This window comes from Salvelinus sp. IW2-2015, linkage group LG33 (assembly GCF_002910315.2).
Source record: "Salvelinus sp. IW2-2015 linkage group LG33, ASM291031v2, whole genome shotgun sequence".
Classification (NCBI taxonomy): domain Eukaryota; kingdom Metazoa; phylum Chordata; class Actinopteri; order Salmoniformes; family Salmonidae; genus Salvelinus; species Salvelinus sp. IW2-2015.
This window is the reverse complement of record NC_036872.1, coordinates 10,409,653-10,427,262: the sequence shown is the minus strand read 5'-3', so window position 1 is coordinate 10,427,262 and position 17,610 is coordinate 10,409,653. Positions and strand designations below refer to the sequence as shown.

Sequence of the window (17,610 nt, the reverse complement as noted above, 5' to 3'; positions counted from 1 at the left end):
TAAAAAAAATATTAAATAAATATTTAATATATATATTCCAATATCAGTTTATTGGACAGAATATGTTTGGGCCTACCTAGTGAAAGCAATGCATCCTACTACTCCACACAAAAAACCAACACACTACCATACCTTCACACAGCAGGACAAGAGAGAAAGAAAGAAAACAGAGATATTTGGGAAAACCTAGAGAGCCATGCACTACGGTTAAATATTAGACTTTATTTCTCAGAACAAGAATAGACCGACGAGTCTCAGAAGAAAGTGCTTTGTTTCTGCCATTCTGAGCCTGTAATCAAACCCACACATGCTGATGCTCCAGATACTCAACTAGTCTAAAGAAGGCCAGTTTTATTGCTTCTTTAAATCAGGATAACAGTTTTCAGCTGTGCTAACATAATTGCAAAAAAGGTTTTCTAATGATCAATTAGCCTTTTAAAATTATAAACTTGGATTAGCTAACACCAAGTGCCATTGGGACACAGGAGGGATGGTGCTGATAATGGGCCTCTGTACGCCTATGTAGATATTCCCTACAATAGTCATTTCCAACATTAACAATGTCTACACTGTATTTCTGATCAATGTGATGTTATTTTAATGGACAAAAAATGAGCTTTTCTATAAAAAACAAGGACATTTCTAAGTGACCCCAAACTTTTGAACGGTAGTGTGTATTCCAATATCAGTTTATTGGTGTGAATTAGTAATGCGCCGGTCAGCTATTTGTTCACCCGCACTGCCCACAATTGCTAATAACCCATCCGCAACCGCCCGACTATATGTGACAAAGTGGAATATGATAATTAGTATATATGTAGCTTCTCTTCTGTCATTACTTGTTGCCCTGAAAAACAAAATAAACCCTTGCTCACCAGAATAAATTCAGAAATCGCTAGAAGGAAAGCTTCAATGTAGTTGACGTCGGTACAATTTGTTTTCTTTTTCCGCTTTCATTCTCTGCTTCTCTTGTTCAGCGAAGATGTTTACAGCCCAGGGAGAAAATGCAACCAAAAAAAAAGCTTTTCGGTGCAAAATTTCCAATTTGACGGTTTTAAGGAAGTATAAAGCTGTTAAAACAACCCAACATGTTTTTGATAATATTTCTGTTCAGCTTGGATGCATTATTTATGTGGTTGAAACACTATCAGCTTTTATGATGCTGATAAATATAGCACTTTTAGAGACGGTCCTTAACCATTCATTCCCTTAAGATGCTTCAAGAAATAAATTATATTTCTCTACACTTTACACACAAGAGTAAACATTTTAATGCAATAAATGCTTAATTCTGCAGGATTAAATATTATATTAGGGGATGTTAGAGGTTATAGACCTACAGTCAGTTGCCAGATTCAGTGAGGCTACTTTAACCCTTTTGAACAGTACAGTTCCTTGACGTGCCGTTTCGAAGTCCCTGTCTTGTGACTGTTGAATTTCTATAGCACTTCACAATCATCACCATAACATAGCCAGCACTGCTATCATCTCTTTTTACCACTTCACCAAATCGTTACCAAACATTAGACTACTGTTCTGGTCCTCTCTTCTATAACATTATCTACTGTACTGTCCTCTCTTCATAACATTAGACTACTGTTCTGGTCCTCTCTTCTATAGCATTAGACTACTGTTCTGTCCTCTCTTCTATAACATTAGACTACTGTTCTGTCCTCTCTTCTATAACATTAGACTACTGTTCGGTCCTCTCTTCTATAACATTAGACTACTGTTCTGCCTCTCTCTATAACATTAGATACTGTACTGTCCCTCCCTTCTATAACATTAGACTACTTTCTGGTCCTCTCTTCTATAACATTAGACTACTGTTCTGGTACTCTCTTCTATAACATTAGACTACTTTACTGTCCCTCCCTTCTATAACATTAGACTACTGTTCTGGTCCTCTCTTCTATAACATTAGACTACTGTTCTGGTCCTCTCTTCTATAACATTAGACTACTGTTCTGGTCCTCTCTTCTATAACATTAGACTACTGTTTGTCCCTCTCTTCATAAACATTAGACTACTGTTCTGGTCCTCTCTTCTATAACATTAGACTACTGTTCTGGTCCTCCTTCTATAACATTAGACTACTTTCTGGTCCTCTCTTCTATAACATTAGACTACTGTTCTGGGCTCTCTTCTATAACTTAGACTACTGTTCTGTCCCTCTCTTCATAACATTAGACTACTGTTCTGGGCCTCTCTTCTATAACATTAGACTACTGTTCTGGTCCTCTCTTCTTAACATCAGGCTACTGTGCTGTCCTCTCTTCTATAACATTAGACTACTGTCTGGTCCTCTCTTCTGTAACATTAGACTACTGTTCGTCCTCTCTTCTATAACATTAGACTACTGTTCTGTCCTCTCTTCGTAACATTAGACTACTGTTTCGGTCCTCTCTTCTATAACATTAGACTACTGTTCTGGTCCTCTCTTCTATAACATTAGACTACTGTTCTGGTCCTCTCTTCTATAACATTAGACTACTGTTCTGGTCCTCTCTTTCTATAACATTAGACTACTGTTCTGGTCCTCTCTTCTATAACATTAGACTACTTTTCTGGTCCTCTCTTCTATAACATCAGGCTACTGTTCTGTCTCTCTTCTATAACATTAGACTACGTTCTGTCCTCTCTTCTATAACATCAGCTACTGGTCTGGTCCTCTCTTCTATAACATTAGACTACTTTCTGGTCCTCTCTTCTATAACTAGACTACCCTCTATAACATTAGACTACTGTTCTGGTCCTCTCTTCTATAACATTCGACTACTGTTCTGGTCCTCTCTTCTATAACATCAGCTACTGTTCTGGTCCTCTCTTCTATAACATCAGGCTACTGTTCTGGTCCTCTCTTCTATAACATTAGACTACTTTCTGGTCCTCTCTTCTATAACATTAGACTACTGTTCTGGTCCTCTCTTCTATACATTAGCTACTGTTCTGTCCTCTCTTCTATAACATCAGGCTACTGTTCTGTCCTCTCTTCTATAACATTAGACTACTGTACTGTCCTCTCTTCTATAACATTAGACTACTGTTCTGGTCCTCTCTTCTATAACATAGACTACTGTTCTGGTCCTCTCTTCTATAACATCAGGCTACTGTTCTGGTCCTCTCTTCTATAACATAGACTACTTTACTGGTCCTCTCTTCTATAACATTAGACTACTGTCTGGTCCTCTCTTCTATAACATTAACTACTGTTCTGTCCCCTCTCTTCTAAACATTAGACTACCGTTCTGTCCCTCCCTTGTAATATTTTCAACTCTCCATTTCACAGCTTTTCTCTTATTGAATTAAACTCCGACATTGTCAAATAAAATAAAATCAGTGGATCGACGTTAACTTTTTCTGCCCAAGATCCCAAAGGCATGTAATTGGCGTGTATTTGGCGCACTTCAGTTAGACCCGAAAGCTTAGGCTTAGGCTACGCACTGACACCATATACAAATGCTGAAAGAAAAAACCTCAATGTAGCCTGTAGAAATGAATTGCAAAAGAATGACACATTTATGTATATTAACCCATTGTTTTATCTTTATTCAACTGCCAACCACTTGCCCTTCATCCACACAATATTTCATGACCCTAAACCTGCCCGCCTCACAGTATAACCCGCTGGACTGCGGCTTTTGAGTCAACCTGAGTATCACTAGTGTGTGTTGCCGTGCTGTGTCGTGCATGTGTGTGTGTGTGTGCCACGTGCATGTGTGTGTGCGTGAGATCATTAGTCCAATCCTGGAAGTACCGGAACCCTTCTCACCCTGCTACAGAGCTAAGGTTCTGGGAAGTTCAGATCGTGGATGGTTACACCATGACTCACTGTAACCCTACAGCTCTCCATTGTAGCCACATGTTACTCAAATCTCTCTCCTTTTTTGTGAGGAAGCGATGCATGCTCACTCCGTTCTCGATCAGCAGCTTGACGAAGTCCACTCTGTCCAGCACCAGGGCATCCAGCATAGACTGCTCCAGAGAACCCACCTACCATACAAACAGGGAAGGCACAGTCAGTCAACTCAGGCTTAACCATCAAGAAACAGCATATGGATGGATACGGCATAGATTTCACACTTTCACTTGGACAGGGCCGTCTGTAGTCTATACTGTAAACAAGGGAGTGAGAAGTGATAGGCTGGGTCTTACAGGCCACTGCTGTCCGTAGATGAAGATCTGGCTGCGGGCAATGTCCACTCGGTTCCAGGCCAGGGCCAGGCTGAGCTGGTCAGGAGCCGATGCGTTGGCACCTAGGAGGAGGAACAGAGGGGACAATAAACCATGTTCGAGAGCATCAATTTTGCTCAGTCGATCAACAAATAATAGCGAATAGTTATTTGGGGTGCATGGTGATTTGTCGATCATTCCGTCAGCAGTCGCCGACTGCAATCTCAAATCACTTCTTCTGCTAGCTTTGGAAGGTTTTATTTACTTTTTTCTCCGTGGGTGGGCAGAACATCACTGTTTAGCAAGCAACAAAGGAGATGTATTTGTGCGGTTCTTAAATGAAAGTCCAAGGCGGTTGTTCTTGGCCTCCGACACCTACCTCTTGCTTTCTTTTTGAGAAAGGATATTTGTCAAGCTGTCGGTGATGTGATAAATTCTTTTGTGAAAAGCACTTTAACCGGTAGTTTGAAAACTCAAATTTCTGAAGGGAGGCAAGTTTGAGGCTACACACCTTTTATGATGACTGACGGCTCTACTCAACAGAGATATTTCACAGGCGTAATAATGGGAGCTTTTGCCGAGCTTGGTAATGAGATGCAGAGTGGTGTAATAGGAGTTTAATAGAGAAGTCGGTATTAAAAGGGACTGCTCCCGTTTATCACTGGTTTTAAATAACACTTCGCTCTCCACAGCTCTGTAGTTGGTGGAGTTTATGGACCTTATCCCGCATCAATTACCCTCTCTCTCACTCTCTTTTTCTCTGTCTCTCTTTGTCTCTCTCTCTCTCGATCTCTCCCTATTTATTTCAGTGTGTCAGTCTCTCGCACACAGTCTTTCTCTCACTCTACCTCTTTCTCTCTGAAAACACACAGTTTGCATAATAAAGTCTGCACTCTATACTGGCCATGCTTGTGACAGTCCATCATGCCAGATACAGAGATCAATCACAGAAATAGAGAGGGAGATGGACAGAGAGATATGAATAGGAGGAGATGAGATGCAAAAAATAATGAGTGTGGGGGAGAAGGATGCGTAGAGAGTGTAAACATGCTAGAAACACGCATCCCCTAGACATGCTGCCAAACATGAATTATGAAGGCCCTCAGATACAGCGTTCCACTAAGAAGGAACTCAGAGTGAGTCAATCACCTGGTATAGATTTGAAAACAGGCCCAAAGGATCTGCTCCGAAGGCCTCGGAACCAGCAGTGTTGGAACCTACGCTCCTGATCAATACCATGCACTAAACAACAAGTCGAAACTATGGATTACGAGAGTGATGGAGGGAGGGATAGAGCAATGAAACGGGAGGAGGAGAGGGAGAGTCTTAACTGTGCTCAATTGGAGGATTGTGTTTTATAACCTTCTGAAGCCCACTGTCTGACATAAGGAGCCTCTTTAAATATTAGCTATGTGTCAATTACCTTTTAGCAGAGCAGTGAGAATGGCCAGGTCAATGTCCTGGTGTCCCTCAGACCCCATCCGAAAAACGGTTATCTGAAACATACAGAGAGAGAAAATAAAGAAAGAATAAGGAAGAGAGAGAGGGAGACATTTACATAATCTGTATGTGATCTATACATCATTACTCTTTCTTGCTTTGTGAATAAATAAATGAATGAAATGTTTTTTACTGATAGAGATGATTAACACCGTGAGTAAACCAGTCACATCATAGCTCAGCGCTTTTGATACATGTGATTAGAATCAGCTGTACAGAGCTGCTGTCTGAAGCTCCGAGCAGAGGAAACTGCAATATACTGTATAATATATTCTCCCTAGTTGACACACTTTGGAAACGGAAACGAAACCTGTGAAGTAGCTCGTATGCAGTGTGGTCCCAGTAGAAAAGAAGGGAAGAGATAGAATGGAGAGAGAGAGAGACCGAGAGGAGAGAGAGAGAGAGAGAGAGGAAGGAGAGAGAGATGAAGGAGAGAGAGAGAGGATAGAGCGAAGGGAGAGAGAGAGAGAGAGAGAAGAAGAGAGAGAGAGGAGAGGAGAGAGGAGAGAAGAGAGGAGAGAGAGGAGAGAAGAGAGAGAGAGAAGAGAGAGAGAGAGGAGAAGGAGAGAGAGAGAGAGAGAGAGAGAAGAGAGAGAGAGAGAGAGAGAGAGAGAGAGAGAGAGAGAGCGAAGGGAGAGAGAGAGAGGCGAAGGGAGAGAGCGCGAAGGAAAGAGAGAGAGATATCTAGAGTGACTGGAGACCCTTCGATGGAGTATGGTACAGTAAGCAAGTGATAAAAAAGAAGGAAGGGGTATAGAGCGAAACAGAGGGAGAGAGCGGGTAAGATAGCGGGAAGGATGAAGGAAGGGAAAGCAGGGGGAGGGTAAAAGAGAGGGAATGCGGCAGTTCTCCCAGATTTTGTCGCATGACGGCATGTGTGTGAAGGGCACCTTGCAGCTCCACGTATGAGCTGCGTGTTCGGAACGCTGGAGCGTGCTGAGGATCCCAGCCACAGGGTCATGAATCTATTCCTGTAATCCCTCCCTCCCTCCCTCCATCCTCCTCCCTCCTCCCGCCATCACATCTCCAAACCCACCTTCCCTTCTAAATGGCTAAATTTGGTGGTGCACCTTGATTTCAGCTGTCTTTAACTCCTACCTCCCCTCAGGCTATGAATCAATAGAGTAGCTCTCTCCTTCTCTCTCTTTCCCTTTTTCTAAAAGCCCTTCAGACACCAAAGGGGAGAGAGAATTTGTTTGTACGCTTGCGTGTTCATAATTTTTCCGCTATGACACACATTGCCCCCTTGGAATGGGGTCCTGCAGAGAGAGAAATGAGCGTATGTATGTGTAAGAGCTACCTCCAGTACTGTGTGTCTCTATGAGCATGTGTATGAGCATTCCTGATTGTGTTTAACGTGTGAACAATGAAAGTAACAAAGTGTGTTGTCATGCGCACATCCTTAGAAACATAGGTGCTAGGCTAATAAAGAATACTTGTGAAAAACAGGATTTCTTCTCCAAATTACTTGCTTTATTGACACCGTTTTGATCCGAACCGGCTCTTCATCAAATCAAACAGAATAAGTGCTCATCTCCCAAAATATACCCATTTCACCTCACATGATGAATAATGTAAGTATCTGCATACGTACACTACCGTTCAAAAGTTTGGGGTCACTTAGAAACGTCCTTGTTTTCCATGAAAACATACATGAAATGAGTTGCAAAATGAATAGGAAATATAGTCAAGACTTTGACAAGGTTATAAATAATGATTTTTAATTTAAATAATAATTGTGTTCTTCAAACTTTGCTTTCGTCAAAGAATCCTCCATTTGCAGCAACTACAGCCTTGCAGACCTTTGGCATTCTAGTTGTCAATTTGTTGAGGTAATCTGAAGAGATTTCACTCCATGCTTCCTGAAGCACCTCCCACAAGTTGGCTTGAAGGGCACTTATTACGTACCATACGGTAAAGCTGCTCCCACAACAGCTCAATAGGGTTGAGATCTGGTGACTGTGCTGGCCACTCCATTATAGACAGAATACCAGCTGACTGCTTCTTCCCTAAATAGTTCTTGCATAGTTTAGAGCTGTGGTTTGGGTCATTGTCCTGTTTTAGGAGGAAATTGGCTCCAAATATTCGCCGTCCACAGAGTATGGCAGGGCGTTGCAAAATGGAGTGATAGCCTTCCTTCTTCAAGATCCCTTTTAACCTGTACAAATCTCCCACTTTACCACCACCAAAGCACCCCCAGAGCATCACACTGCCTCCACCATGCTTGACAGATGGCGTCAAGCACTCATCCAGCATCTTTTCATTTTTTTTGCGTCTCACGAATGTTCTTCTTTGTGACCTCAAACTTAGATTAGTCTGTCCATAACACTTTTTTACAATCTTCCTCTGTCCAGTGTCTGTGTTATTTTGCCCATCTTAATCTTTTCTTTGTATTGGCCAGTCTGAGATATGGCTTTTTCTTTGCAACTCTGCCAAGAAGGCCAGCATCCCGGAGTCGCCTCTTCACTGTTGACGTTGAGACTGGTGTTTTGCGAGTACTATTTAATGAAGCTGCCAGTTGAGGACTTGTGAGGCATCTGTTTCTCAAACTAGCCACTCTAATTGTACTTGTCCTCTTGCTCTGTTGTGCCCCGGGGCCTCCCACTCATCTTTCTATTCTGGTTAGAAGCATTTTGCGCTGTTCTGTGAAGGGAGTAGTACACAGTGTTGTACGAGATCTTCAGTTTCTTGGCAAAAATAGGCCAGTTTTCTTGGTTCTTTAATCAGGACAACAGTTTTCAGCTGTGCTAACATAATTGCAAAAAGGTTTTCTAATGATCAATTAGCCATTTAAAATGATTAATTTGGATTAGCTAATGCAACGTGCCATTGGAACACAGGAGTGATGGTTGCGCTACGCCTATGTAGATATTCCATAAAAAAATCTGCCGTTTCCAGCTACAATAGTCATTTACAACATTAATAATGTCTACACTGTATTTCTGATCAATTTGATGTTATTTTAATGGACCAAAAAATTGCTTTTCTTTTAAAAACAAGGAAACGTCTAAGTGACCCCAAAATTTGAACGGTAGTGTATTTGAGGATGATATAAATATAACTGTGAGAGAGTGTGTGTGTGTGTGTGTGTGTGTGTGTGTGTGTGTGTGTGTGTGTGTGTGTGTGTGTGTGTGTGTGTGTGTGTGTGTGTGTGTGTGTGTGTGTGTGTGTGTGTGTGTGTGTGTGTGTGTGTGTGTGTGTGTGTGTGTGTGTGTGTGTGTGTGTGTGTGTGTGTGTTCTCTTATACACATCTAGATGTGTATAAGAGACAGGTGTGTGTGTGTGTCCATGCACGTGTGTGTGTGAGAGAAAGAGACAGAAGAGAGAAAAGAGAGAGATAGAGAAGGCCAGTGTGTGGTCAGGGATAGATTACTTAAGTGAGGGTTACATGACCTGGTGTGTGTTCCTGTGGTAGCTTTAGGACTGTCTGTGTGTGTGACCATAATGCCACACACTTAGTGCACAAATCACACCGGTACACTTGAACTAAAACAGCCCTAATCCTCACTTGATCTACACAGGCGGGAACTCACTGACAAGAACACACAGATGAGTAAGTGTGTGTGTGTGCATGCATGCCTGTTAGTGTGTGAACCCACCACAGGAGGTTGGTGGCACCTTAATTAGGGAGGACGGGTTCTTGGCAATGGCTGGAGCGGAATGGTATCAAATTCCATTTGCTCCGTTCCGGCCAATATTGAGCCGTCCTCCCCTCAGCAGCCTCCAGTAGAACCCACCAGATCACTGCTTCCTATATGTGAATGACAGTAACGATGACTGATGGAGCAGGGATGATTATTATGTGCAGCTTAAGCTACTCTGCGTGGCCTCCACCTCGTCAACTTCTCTTTTCCTTTCCTCTCCTCTTCCTCCTACTCCTACCGATCCTCCTCCTCCTCCACCCACCATAGCCCCAAGGTGACCCTCTGCGGAGCCATGTGCTAGGGCGGGAGCACCATGTTGCCACAGCTAGTGTTAGTCAATGGTAGGTGTATCATTTGATCACAAGAGGCTTAGTTTTCTGTCCTTGTGCAGGGGTAAGAAAGACACCCATGTTCTTCTCCATTTGTATCCTACAGGGAAATGTTTTCTTGAGTGCTTACTGTTGGTATAACATGTCTATATTTAATAGTGATGCATGCGTGCTTTGGTTTCACACATGCCTCCATATATGTTTTTCTCTTGCACACAGATATGCTGTAGCCTCTAATACCGATCGGTCTACAGTCTGTGTGAAGGGAATATCTCATTCTGTAGATGACGGACACTTTCATGCCTATTGATTGACACGTGTCACTCGGCAATGATTGATGACATGCCAAAGACATCCGCCCGTCACACCATCACACGTCGAGGAGAGGGCAGAGGAGAGAAGAGACATACTAGTCACTAGTGGGAAGCACCACTGAGAATGGATGCTGTTTGATCATGTTGCTTGTCAGTGGTGGAAAAAGTACCCCATCGTCATAATACAGTAAAATTATAGATACCTTAATAGAAAGTTACTCAAGTAAACATGAAAGTCAACCAGTAAAATACTCCTTGAGTAAAAGTCTAAAAGTGTTTGGTTTTAAATATACTTAAGTATCAAAAGTAGAAGTAAAAGTATAAATAATTTGAAATTACTTATATTAAACAAAGCAGCAAAGCACCATTTTCTTGTTTTTAAAATTGACAGCTAGCCAGGGGCACACTCCAACACACATAGCCCCAAGGTGATCCTCTGTGGAGCCATGTGCTAGGGAGGGAGCACCATGTTGCCACAGCTAGTGTTAGTCAATGGTAGGTGTATCATTTGATCACAAGGGGGTTCTTTTCTGTCCTTGTGCAGGGGTAAGAAATACACCCATGTTCTTCTCCATTTGTATCCTACAGGGAAATGTTTGCTTGAGTGCTTACTGTTGGTATAACGTGTCTATCTATAAATACACTCCTACATATTTATATGGACAGTGAAGCAAAAACTTTTAATTTGGATCTATACTCCGGCATTTTTTTATCTGTGGCCAAATATATTGGCATCGTTTCACTTTTCTTAAATAATAATAATTCCCTATTTATTCACACCCCTTGACTTATTCCTCATTTGTGACCCTTTTCAGGAAACTAGACGTACTGTGGGTCACTACTTCACAGGAGAGCCGTTTGAACGTAAACCTTTTTTTAACAAAATGCAATTTTTGGCAGAAATGCTTTCTCGAACATGTGAACTTTCATGTGCCTTAATAACAAACTTGTATGCCATCTGTAAATACGAATAAAATTGTTAAATTACGAGCCTAGTTGGTTTAGCCACAGAAAAAGGGGGGGCAACCTTCCCGCTAGCCATTTTTGGCTGAGATAAGGAGTGGGCTGGACATGCCGAGAGATGAGTTTGGATTGGTCTGCCATATAGCACGCTTCTGTCTATTAGAGCTGGTCAGTATCCTGTCTAACGTGGCTTTTTTTATGTATCGCATAGTAAAACTGCATAAGTGTTGCCGTCTCCTTTCTGGAGGACAGAGTTCAGTGGAATTCGAGTATGATAGCTAAGGAGATGGAGAAAACACCTGTCTCCAGATTACTTCTTCAAAGTAAGGGCAACCATGGCATCCGTGACAGGAGACGCGTGCATCTATGATGTATACGGGTAAGAAAGTGTTTTCATTTCAAGTTAAAGTGTATTGTTAGCTAGCTAACGTTAGCTGGCTGGCTCGATGTTGGTTAGCTACCTACAGATTCATGCAGGGTAGTAACGTCATGAGTTGTGATTATGGTTCATTGTTTAGCTAGCTAGCTACATGTCTTAACAAAACACTCCACTATGTCGCCATTTCAGGTGCGTTCGTAAATTCAGTCTGGCCATCTACTCCGATTTCAGAGCACTCTCATCTGAATTTGCCAGAGTGTAGAATAACTGATGAATTTACGAACACTCAACAGCAGTTGAATATGGCTGTGTCAGTAAACGTCGGCATAAAAGCTTAATTAAATTGTTGCAAGCAGCAGTTACAGTCACCAACGCTCTGGATAACATGAAAACAACCTAACCAGCTCTGCTCGGCCGAGTAAAACGGTCAGAGTTTGGGTTGGGGTTAAAGCTTAAGAGGGTGTGAACGATGCTGAATGTGTGTAAACAAAGAACAGCTCTCCAGTAGGTACCAAAAACATGTAAAGGCCATTTTCTCAAAGTGGGGTTACAAGTTTATCAACTTTCAAAGCAGAATTACTTTCCCATTTTTGTCAAATGCAGTATATTACATACCATTTTGTAGCTCTGTGTTTCTGCTTTCATCCAACGTAAAAAAAACACAATTTCAAATTTTGCTACTTAACACTGAATCAAGGTGGTCGGTCACATTTTGTTGTGTTACTGTCTGAATTCTAAATTTGTTAATTTCAGATGTTGTGTCACTTGCCTACACACAATACCCCACAATGTCAAAGTGGAATTATGTTTTTACAAATGAATAAAAAATGTAAAGCTGAAATGGCTTGAGTTAATAATTATTCAGCCCCTTTGTCATGGTAAGCCTAACTCAATTCAGGAGTAAAAATGTGCTAAAAAGAAATAGAATAGAGCTAAGTACAGGCAAAATCCTAACGGTAAACCTGGTTCAGTCTGCTTTCCAACAGATACTGGGAGACAAATTCACCTTTCAGCAGGACAATAATGTCACGTTCTGACCTTAGTTCTTTTGTATTTTCTTTGTTTTGGTATGGTCAGGGTGTGAGTTGGGTGGGTTATCTATGTTTGTGTTTCTATGTTGGGTTTTTCGTTTGGCCTGATATGGTTCTCAATCAGAGGCAGGTGTTAGTCATTGTCTCTGATTGGGCACCATATTTAGGGAGCCTGTTTTCTGTTGTGTTTTGTGGGTGGTTGTCTTCCGTGTCTGTGTGTTCCACACGGAACTGTTTCGGTTTTCGTTCGTTCGGTTTATTGTTTTTGTATTTCAGTGTTCAGTTTGTTCCATTAAATATTCATTATGAACACTTACCACACTGCGCTTTGGTCCTCCTCTCTTTCTCCCAAAGAAGATCATTACAGAACCACCCACCACAACTGGACCAAGCAGCGTGGTATCGGGCAGCAGCAAGATCTGGACTATATGACAACTTGGGACGAAATAGAAAGGTGGTCGGTCGACCCAGGGAGAGTGCCGGAGCGCGCCTGGGATTCTCTGGAGCAGTGCGAGGAGGGATACCGGCGAATGGAGTTGGCACGGCGATTAAGGAAGTCAGAGAGACAGCCCCAAAAATGTATTGGGGGGGCACACGGGGAGTGTGGCTAAGCCAGGTAGGAGACCTGAGCCAACTCCCCGTGCTTACCGTGGAGAGCGAGCGTACAGGCAGACACCGTGTTATGCGGAAGAGCGCATGGTGTCTCCAGTACGTGTGCATAGCCCGGTGCGGTACATAGCAGCGCCTCGTATCGCGCTGGGCCTACGAGTGGGCATCGAGCCAGATGCCATTGAAGCCGGCTCTAACGCATTGGTCGTCCAGTGCGTCTTCTCGGGACGGTGTACATGCACCAACCCTAACGCAATGTTGTCCCCGGGTTCGCCAGCACAGCCAGTGCGGGCTATTCCACCTCTCCGCACTGGCCTGGCTACGGGGAGCAATTCAAAGCCAGTGTAAGGGGTTGGGCAGCTCGGCTCGAAACCTGTAGTTGCGCACCACTTTCCTGTCTATACGGTGCCTTCTCCAAAGACCAGCCCTCGTGCAGCCCCACGCACCACTCTGCAGGTCTTTAAACTCCCGGTGGCGGCGCCAACGTACCAAGGCCTCCAGTTCCAGACCCCGCACTCGCCTGAGGTGCGTGTCCCCAGCCCGGGTTACCACCAGTTCGGCACCATGCACTAGGCCTACTGTGCCGCCTCCAGGGTCCAGTATGCCCTCTTCCTGCTCCCCGCACTCGCCCAGTGGTGGGTGTTTCCCTAGCGCCGGTACCATCAGTTCCAGCACCCCCGCACACAGGCCTACTGTGCGCCTGCAGCAGGCAGAGTTCCGTCTGTTCCAGCGCCGCCTGAAGCCAGCCGTTCTGTCCAGCGCCGCTCTGAAGCCGCCCGTCTGTCCAGCGCCAGCCTGAAGCCGCCCGTCCCTGTCCCAGCGCGCCTGAGCCGCCGTCTGGTCCACCCGCCTGAGCCGCCCGTCGTCCACGCCCTCCGACTAGCCCTCGACCAGCGCCGTCAGAGCCGCCCGTACATGTCCTGAGCCGTCATCAGCTGCCCTGTCTGTCCTGAGCTTGTCAAGCCGCCCGCTGTCCTAGACCGTAGAGCCGTCCGTCAGTCAGGAGCTGCCAGAGGCAGTCGGGCCGTTGCAGTCCGGAGCCGCCCCTCAGTCGGAAGCCGCCCCCAGTCCGGAGCCGCCCCTGCAGTCCCGGAGCCGCCCCTCAGTCCCCGAGCTTGGCCCCCGCTGTCCGGAGCTGCCCTCAGTCCGGAGCTGCCCCTCAGTCCAGAGGCGCCCCTTCAGTCCAGTGGGGCCCTTTAGTGGGTTTGCCAGTCTCCTAGGTGGCGCGAGGGTCGCCGCTCAAAGGACGCTACTAAAGCGGAATAAGACTATGGTGGAGTGGGGTCCACGTCCAGCGCCAGAGCCGCCACCTGCCGGCGGACAGATGCCCACCCAGACCTCCCCTATAGGTTCAGGTTTTGCGGCCGGAGTCCGCACCTTGGGGGGGGGGGGGGGACTGGTCACGTTCTGACCTTAGTTATTTTGTATTTTCCTTTGTTTTAGTATGGTCAGGGCGTGAGTTGGGTGGGTTTATCTATTTTTTGTGTTTCTATGTTGGATTTTTTCGTTTGGCCTGATATGGTTCTCAATCAGAGGCAGGTGTTTAGTCATTGTCTCTGATTGGGGACCATATTTAGGGAGCCTGTTTTCTGTTGTGTTTTGTGGGTGGTTGTCTTCCGTGTCTGTGTGTTCCACACGGAACTGTTTCGGTTTTCGTTCGTTCAGTTTATTGTTTTTGTATTTCAGTGTTCAGTTTGTTCTATTAAAGTTTCATCATGAACACTTACCACGCTGCGCTTTGGTCCTCCTCTCTTTCTCCCAAAGAAGATCGTTACAAATAAACCAAAACACAAGGCCAAATATACACTGGAGTTGCTTACCAAGACATTCAATATTCCTCAGTTGCCTTGTTACATTTTGACTGAAATCAGATTGAAAATCTACGGCAAGACTTGAAAATGGCTGTCTAGCAATGATCAGCAACCAACTTGACGGAGCTTTTAAAAATAATATTGTGCAAATATTGTACAATCCAGGCGTGCAAAGTTCATAGAGACTTACCCAGAAAGAATGACAGCTGTAATCGCTGCCAAAGGTGATTCTAACATGTATCGATTCAGGGGTGTGAATACTTAAGGACATTAGACATTTCTGTATTTCATTCTCAATACATTTTCAAAAATTTTGAATACTTTTCACTTTGCCATTATAGTGCATTGTGTGTAGCTGGGTGGGAATTATATATTTTTTCATACATTTTGAATTCAAGCTGTAACACAGCAAAATGTGGAATGTATAAAATGTAGTCAAAAGTTTAGTGTTCATTACACATTCCTTACACATGACCCGCTATGGAGATGGCTACTATTAGGAATCTTCATCGAAACACTGACTACACGAAAGAGCACCACACCTGCTGTGTGAAACCGCGCAGATTTGAATGTCATGGTGACATATAGGCTACAAGTCCAAAGGATTCTCAGTCATATTCCATCATCCAAACACATTAGTCCCACGTCATCAGAAATCTTTCGGCATTGCCTTGGTCTAAACTTTATCTAGCTTTATCTACTCAACACCACACTGCGGTGCTTGGCATTAGCATTAGCCAAACTAGACCAAGGTGGCAGCACAAACCAACCAATCTTCCTCAGTATGTATGATCCATCCCATAGAGGACGTACTGTACTGTAGTAAAGTAGTGGTAGATAGTTGTGGCAGTAGTTGAAGAAGAGATGTACTCTTTTGCCTATCAGATATTCTTGGTTCCACAGCTGCTCTAGAGACTCCACGCGACTGGCTGTTCTGGAGTTCCATCTGCTTGAGCATGGAAACCTCACAGAGAGCTCAGATCAATCCACTTACACACCCAACATCTGTGATGAGCATCTCTACCACTATGTGGGAATGTGCATTTCTCTCGCTATGTGTGTGTCCATATAAGGGGGAAGAAAACATGGAAGAAAAAAATAGGACGCACAATGAAAAGGAGAAACAACTACAACAACACCAACACAAATCATCACATCACAAAGGCACATTTTTGTCACATGACAAAGGAACAAAGGAGAGACAAAATGAACGCACAAAAACATAATTGACGCAAAACATTCAACAAAGTGCATATATGGTTTCATTTTCAATAGATATACAATTACAAAACAATACATTACGTAGGGAGAGGAGGGACCCTTGCAATACACACGGCTCAGTTGCTCGTAGTAAAAGTATGTGCAACCATGAATACCATGTCAACAATTACAGCTAACATATGACAATATGGTTGGAAAGTGGAGACAAATGTAAACATTACTGGAGACACCTTTTGCTTGCAAAGTGTAGTGCAATAGCAACTGTAAATGGGTGAATTGTTACACCCCACAGTTAGCCAAGTTAGTTAGCTAGCTAGCTAAAAATGTTTGCAGTTATTTCACTTAGCAACTGCCCCTACACTGTTTTGCTAGCTACCATAATGTTATTGTGTAAAAAAAACATGTCCCCGATTTGACTTTGTGTCTCCAGTTGTGTTCATACTTTAACGATTGTGATGAAATCCACTTTTCAAGCGTCTTGTGCAACTGAGTATTGAATGTGTGTATTATAAACGAAGTGTGTATTATAAAACCTTTATATAACAGAGTGTGCATTTACATATTGAGGCCGACTTTCCATGCAAATTACATTATGCATGTGCTTGTGTAACCAACTGTTAAATTAGAATATTGTAAAGCAAAGGCATGTGTTTGTTTTGTGCATGCAGGCTAATGGAGGCTCAGGTGTTTAATGAGTACAGACACAGTGAGTGTTATTTTCATCTCAGGCACGACGATATGGTATGACGATAATATCTCATGGTTTGGAATGGACACAGCAGTGTGTGTTTATGTGTCTGTGTGTGCATGTGTGTGCGTGTGTGCATGTGTGTGCGTGTGTGACTGTGTGACTGTGTGACTGTGTGACTGTGGTGCTGTGTGACTGTGTGACTTGGCTGTGGTGTCTGTGTCTCTGTGTGTGTGTGTGTGTGTGTGTGTGTGTGTGTGTGTGTGTGTGTGTGTGTGTGTGTGTGTGTGTGTGTGTGTGTGTGTGTGTGTGTGTGTGTGTGTGTGTGTGTGTGTGTGTGTGTGTGTGTGTGTGTGTGTGTGTGTGTGTGTGTGTGTGTGTGTGTGTGTGTGTGTGTGTGTGACTAATACCGTCTGTCTGGAACTCAAAACTCACTGATTGCCATGTGATTACCTTCATTATCCACTTACCATAGTGCTTGTTTCGTGCCCTGTGAAATGTGACTTTGTGCCAGGCATAGTGCAGTGATAATATGTATCATTGTGTTTGTAGTGGGACAGTGTACTACACATTGAGGATGATCACTATAATAAGCATGCAGCTTCTCTCTGTAAGAAACACTGATCTGAAGAGACCTTGTCACCACCTGAGCTAGGGAAGGTTAATTAGGGAAGATTAATTATGTGAGTGACAGTTCACTAAACACAGCTTGTGGGGTATGTTTCAAATGGATATGACAGATGGACAGGAGAGATAGCAGCCTAAAGCCAAACCAGTTGGTCCTGGACGACATCAGAGAGGCTTTAAATCCACAGCCCTGTCACAGCCCCAATCCCCTAGATACAGGTGTAAGCAATATGTCCGAAATTCCACTAGCCTATTAGACGTGGAGGTGGAGCTGCTATAATATCGCTTAAACCTATCACATCCTCTCAGATCTCCACTAGT

General features: G+C 43.7%; 1 protein-coding gene across 1 annotated transcript in view; it reads right to left on the bottom strand.

Moving 5' to 3' along the window:
- Window positions 1-17,610, bottom strand: part of trpm3 (transient receptor potential cation channel, subfamily M, member 3) — a 114,077-nt gene that overhangs the window by 68,504 nt on the left and 27,963 nt on the right. The window contains 3 exon segments of the mRNA XM_023979230.2: window positions 3,897-3,993; window positions 4,156-4,256; window positions 5,597-5,669. Of these exon segments, the coding sequence (XP_023834998.1) occupies window positions 3,897-3,993; window positions 4,156-4,256; window positions 5,597-5,669 (271 nt within the window).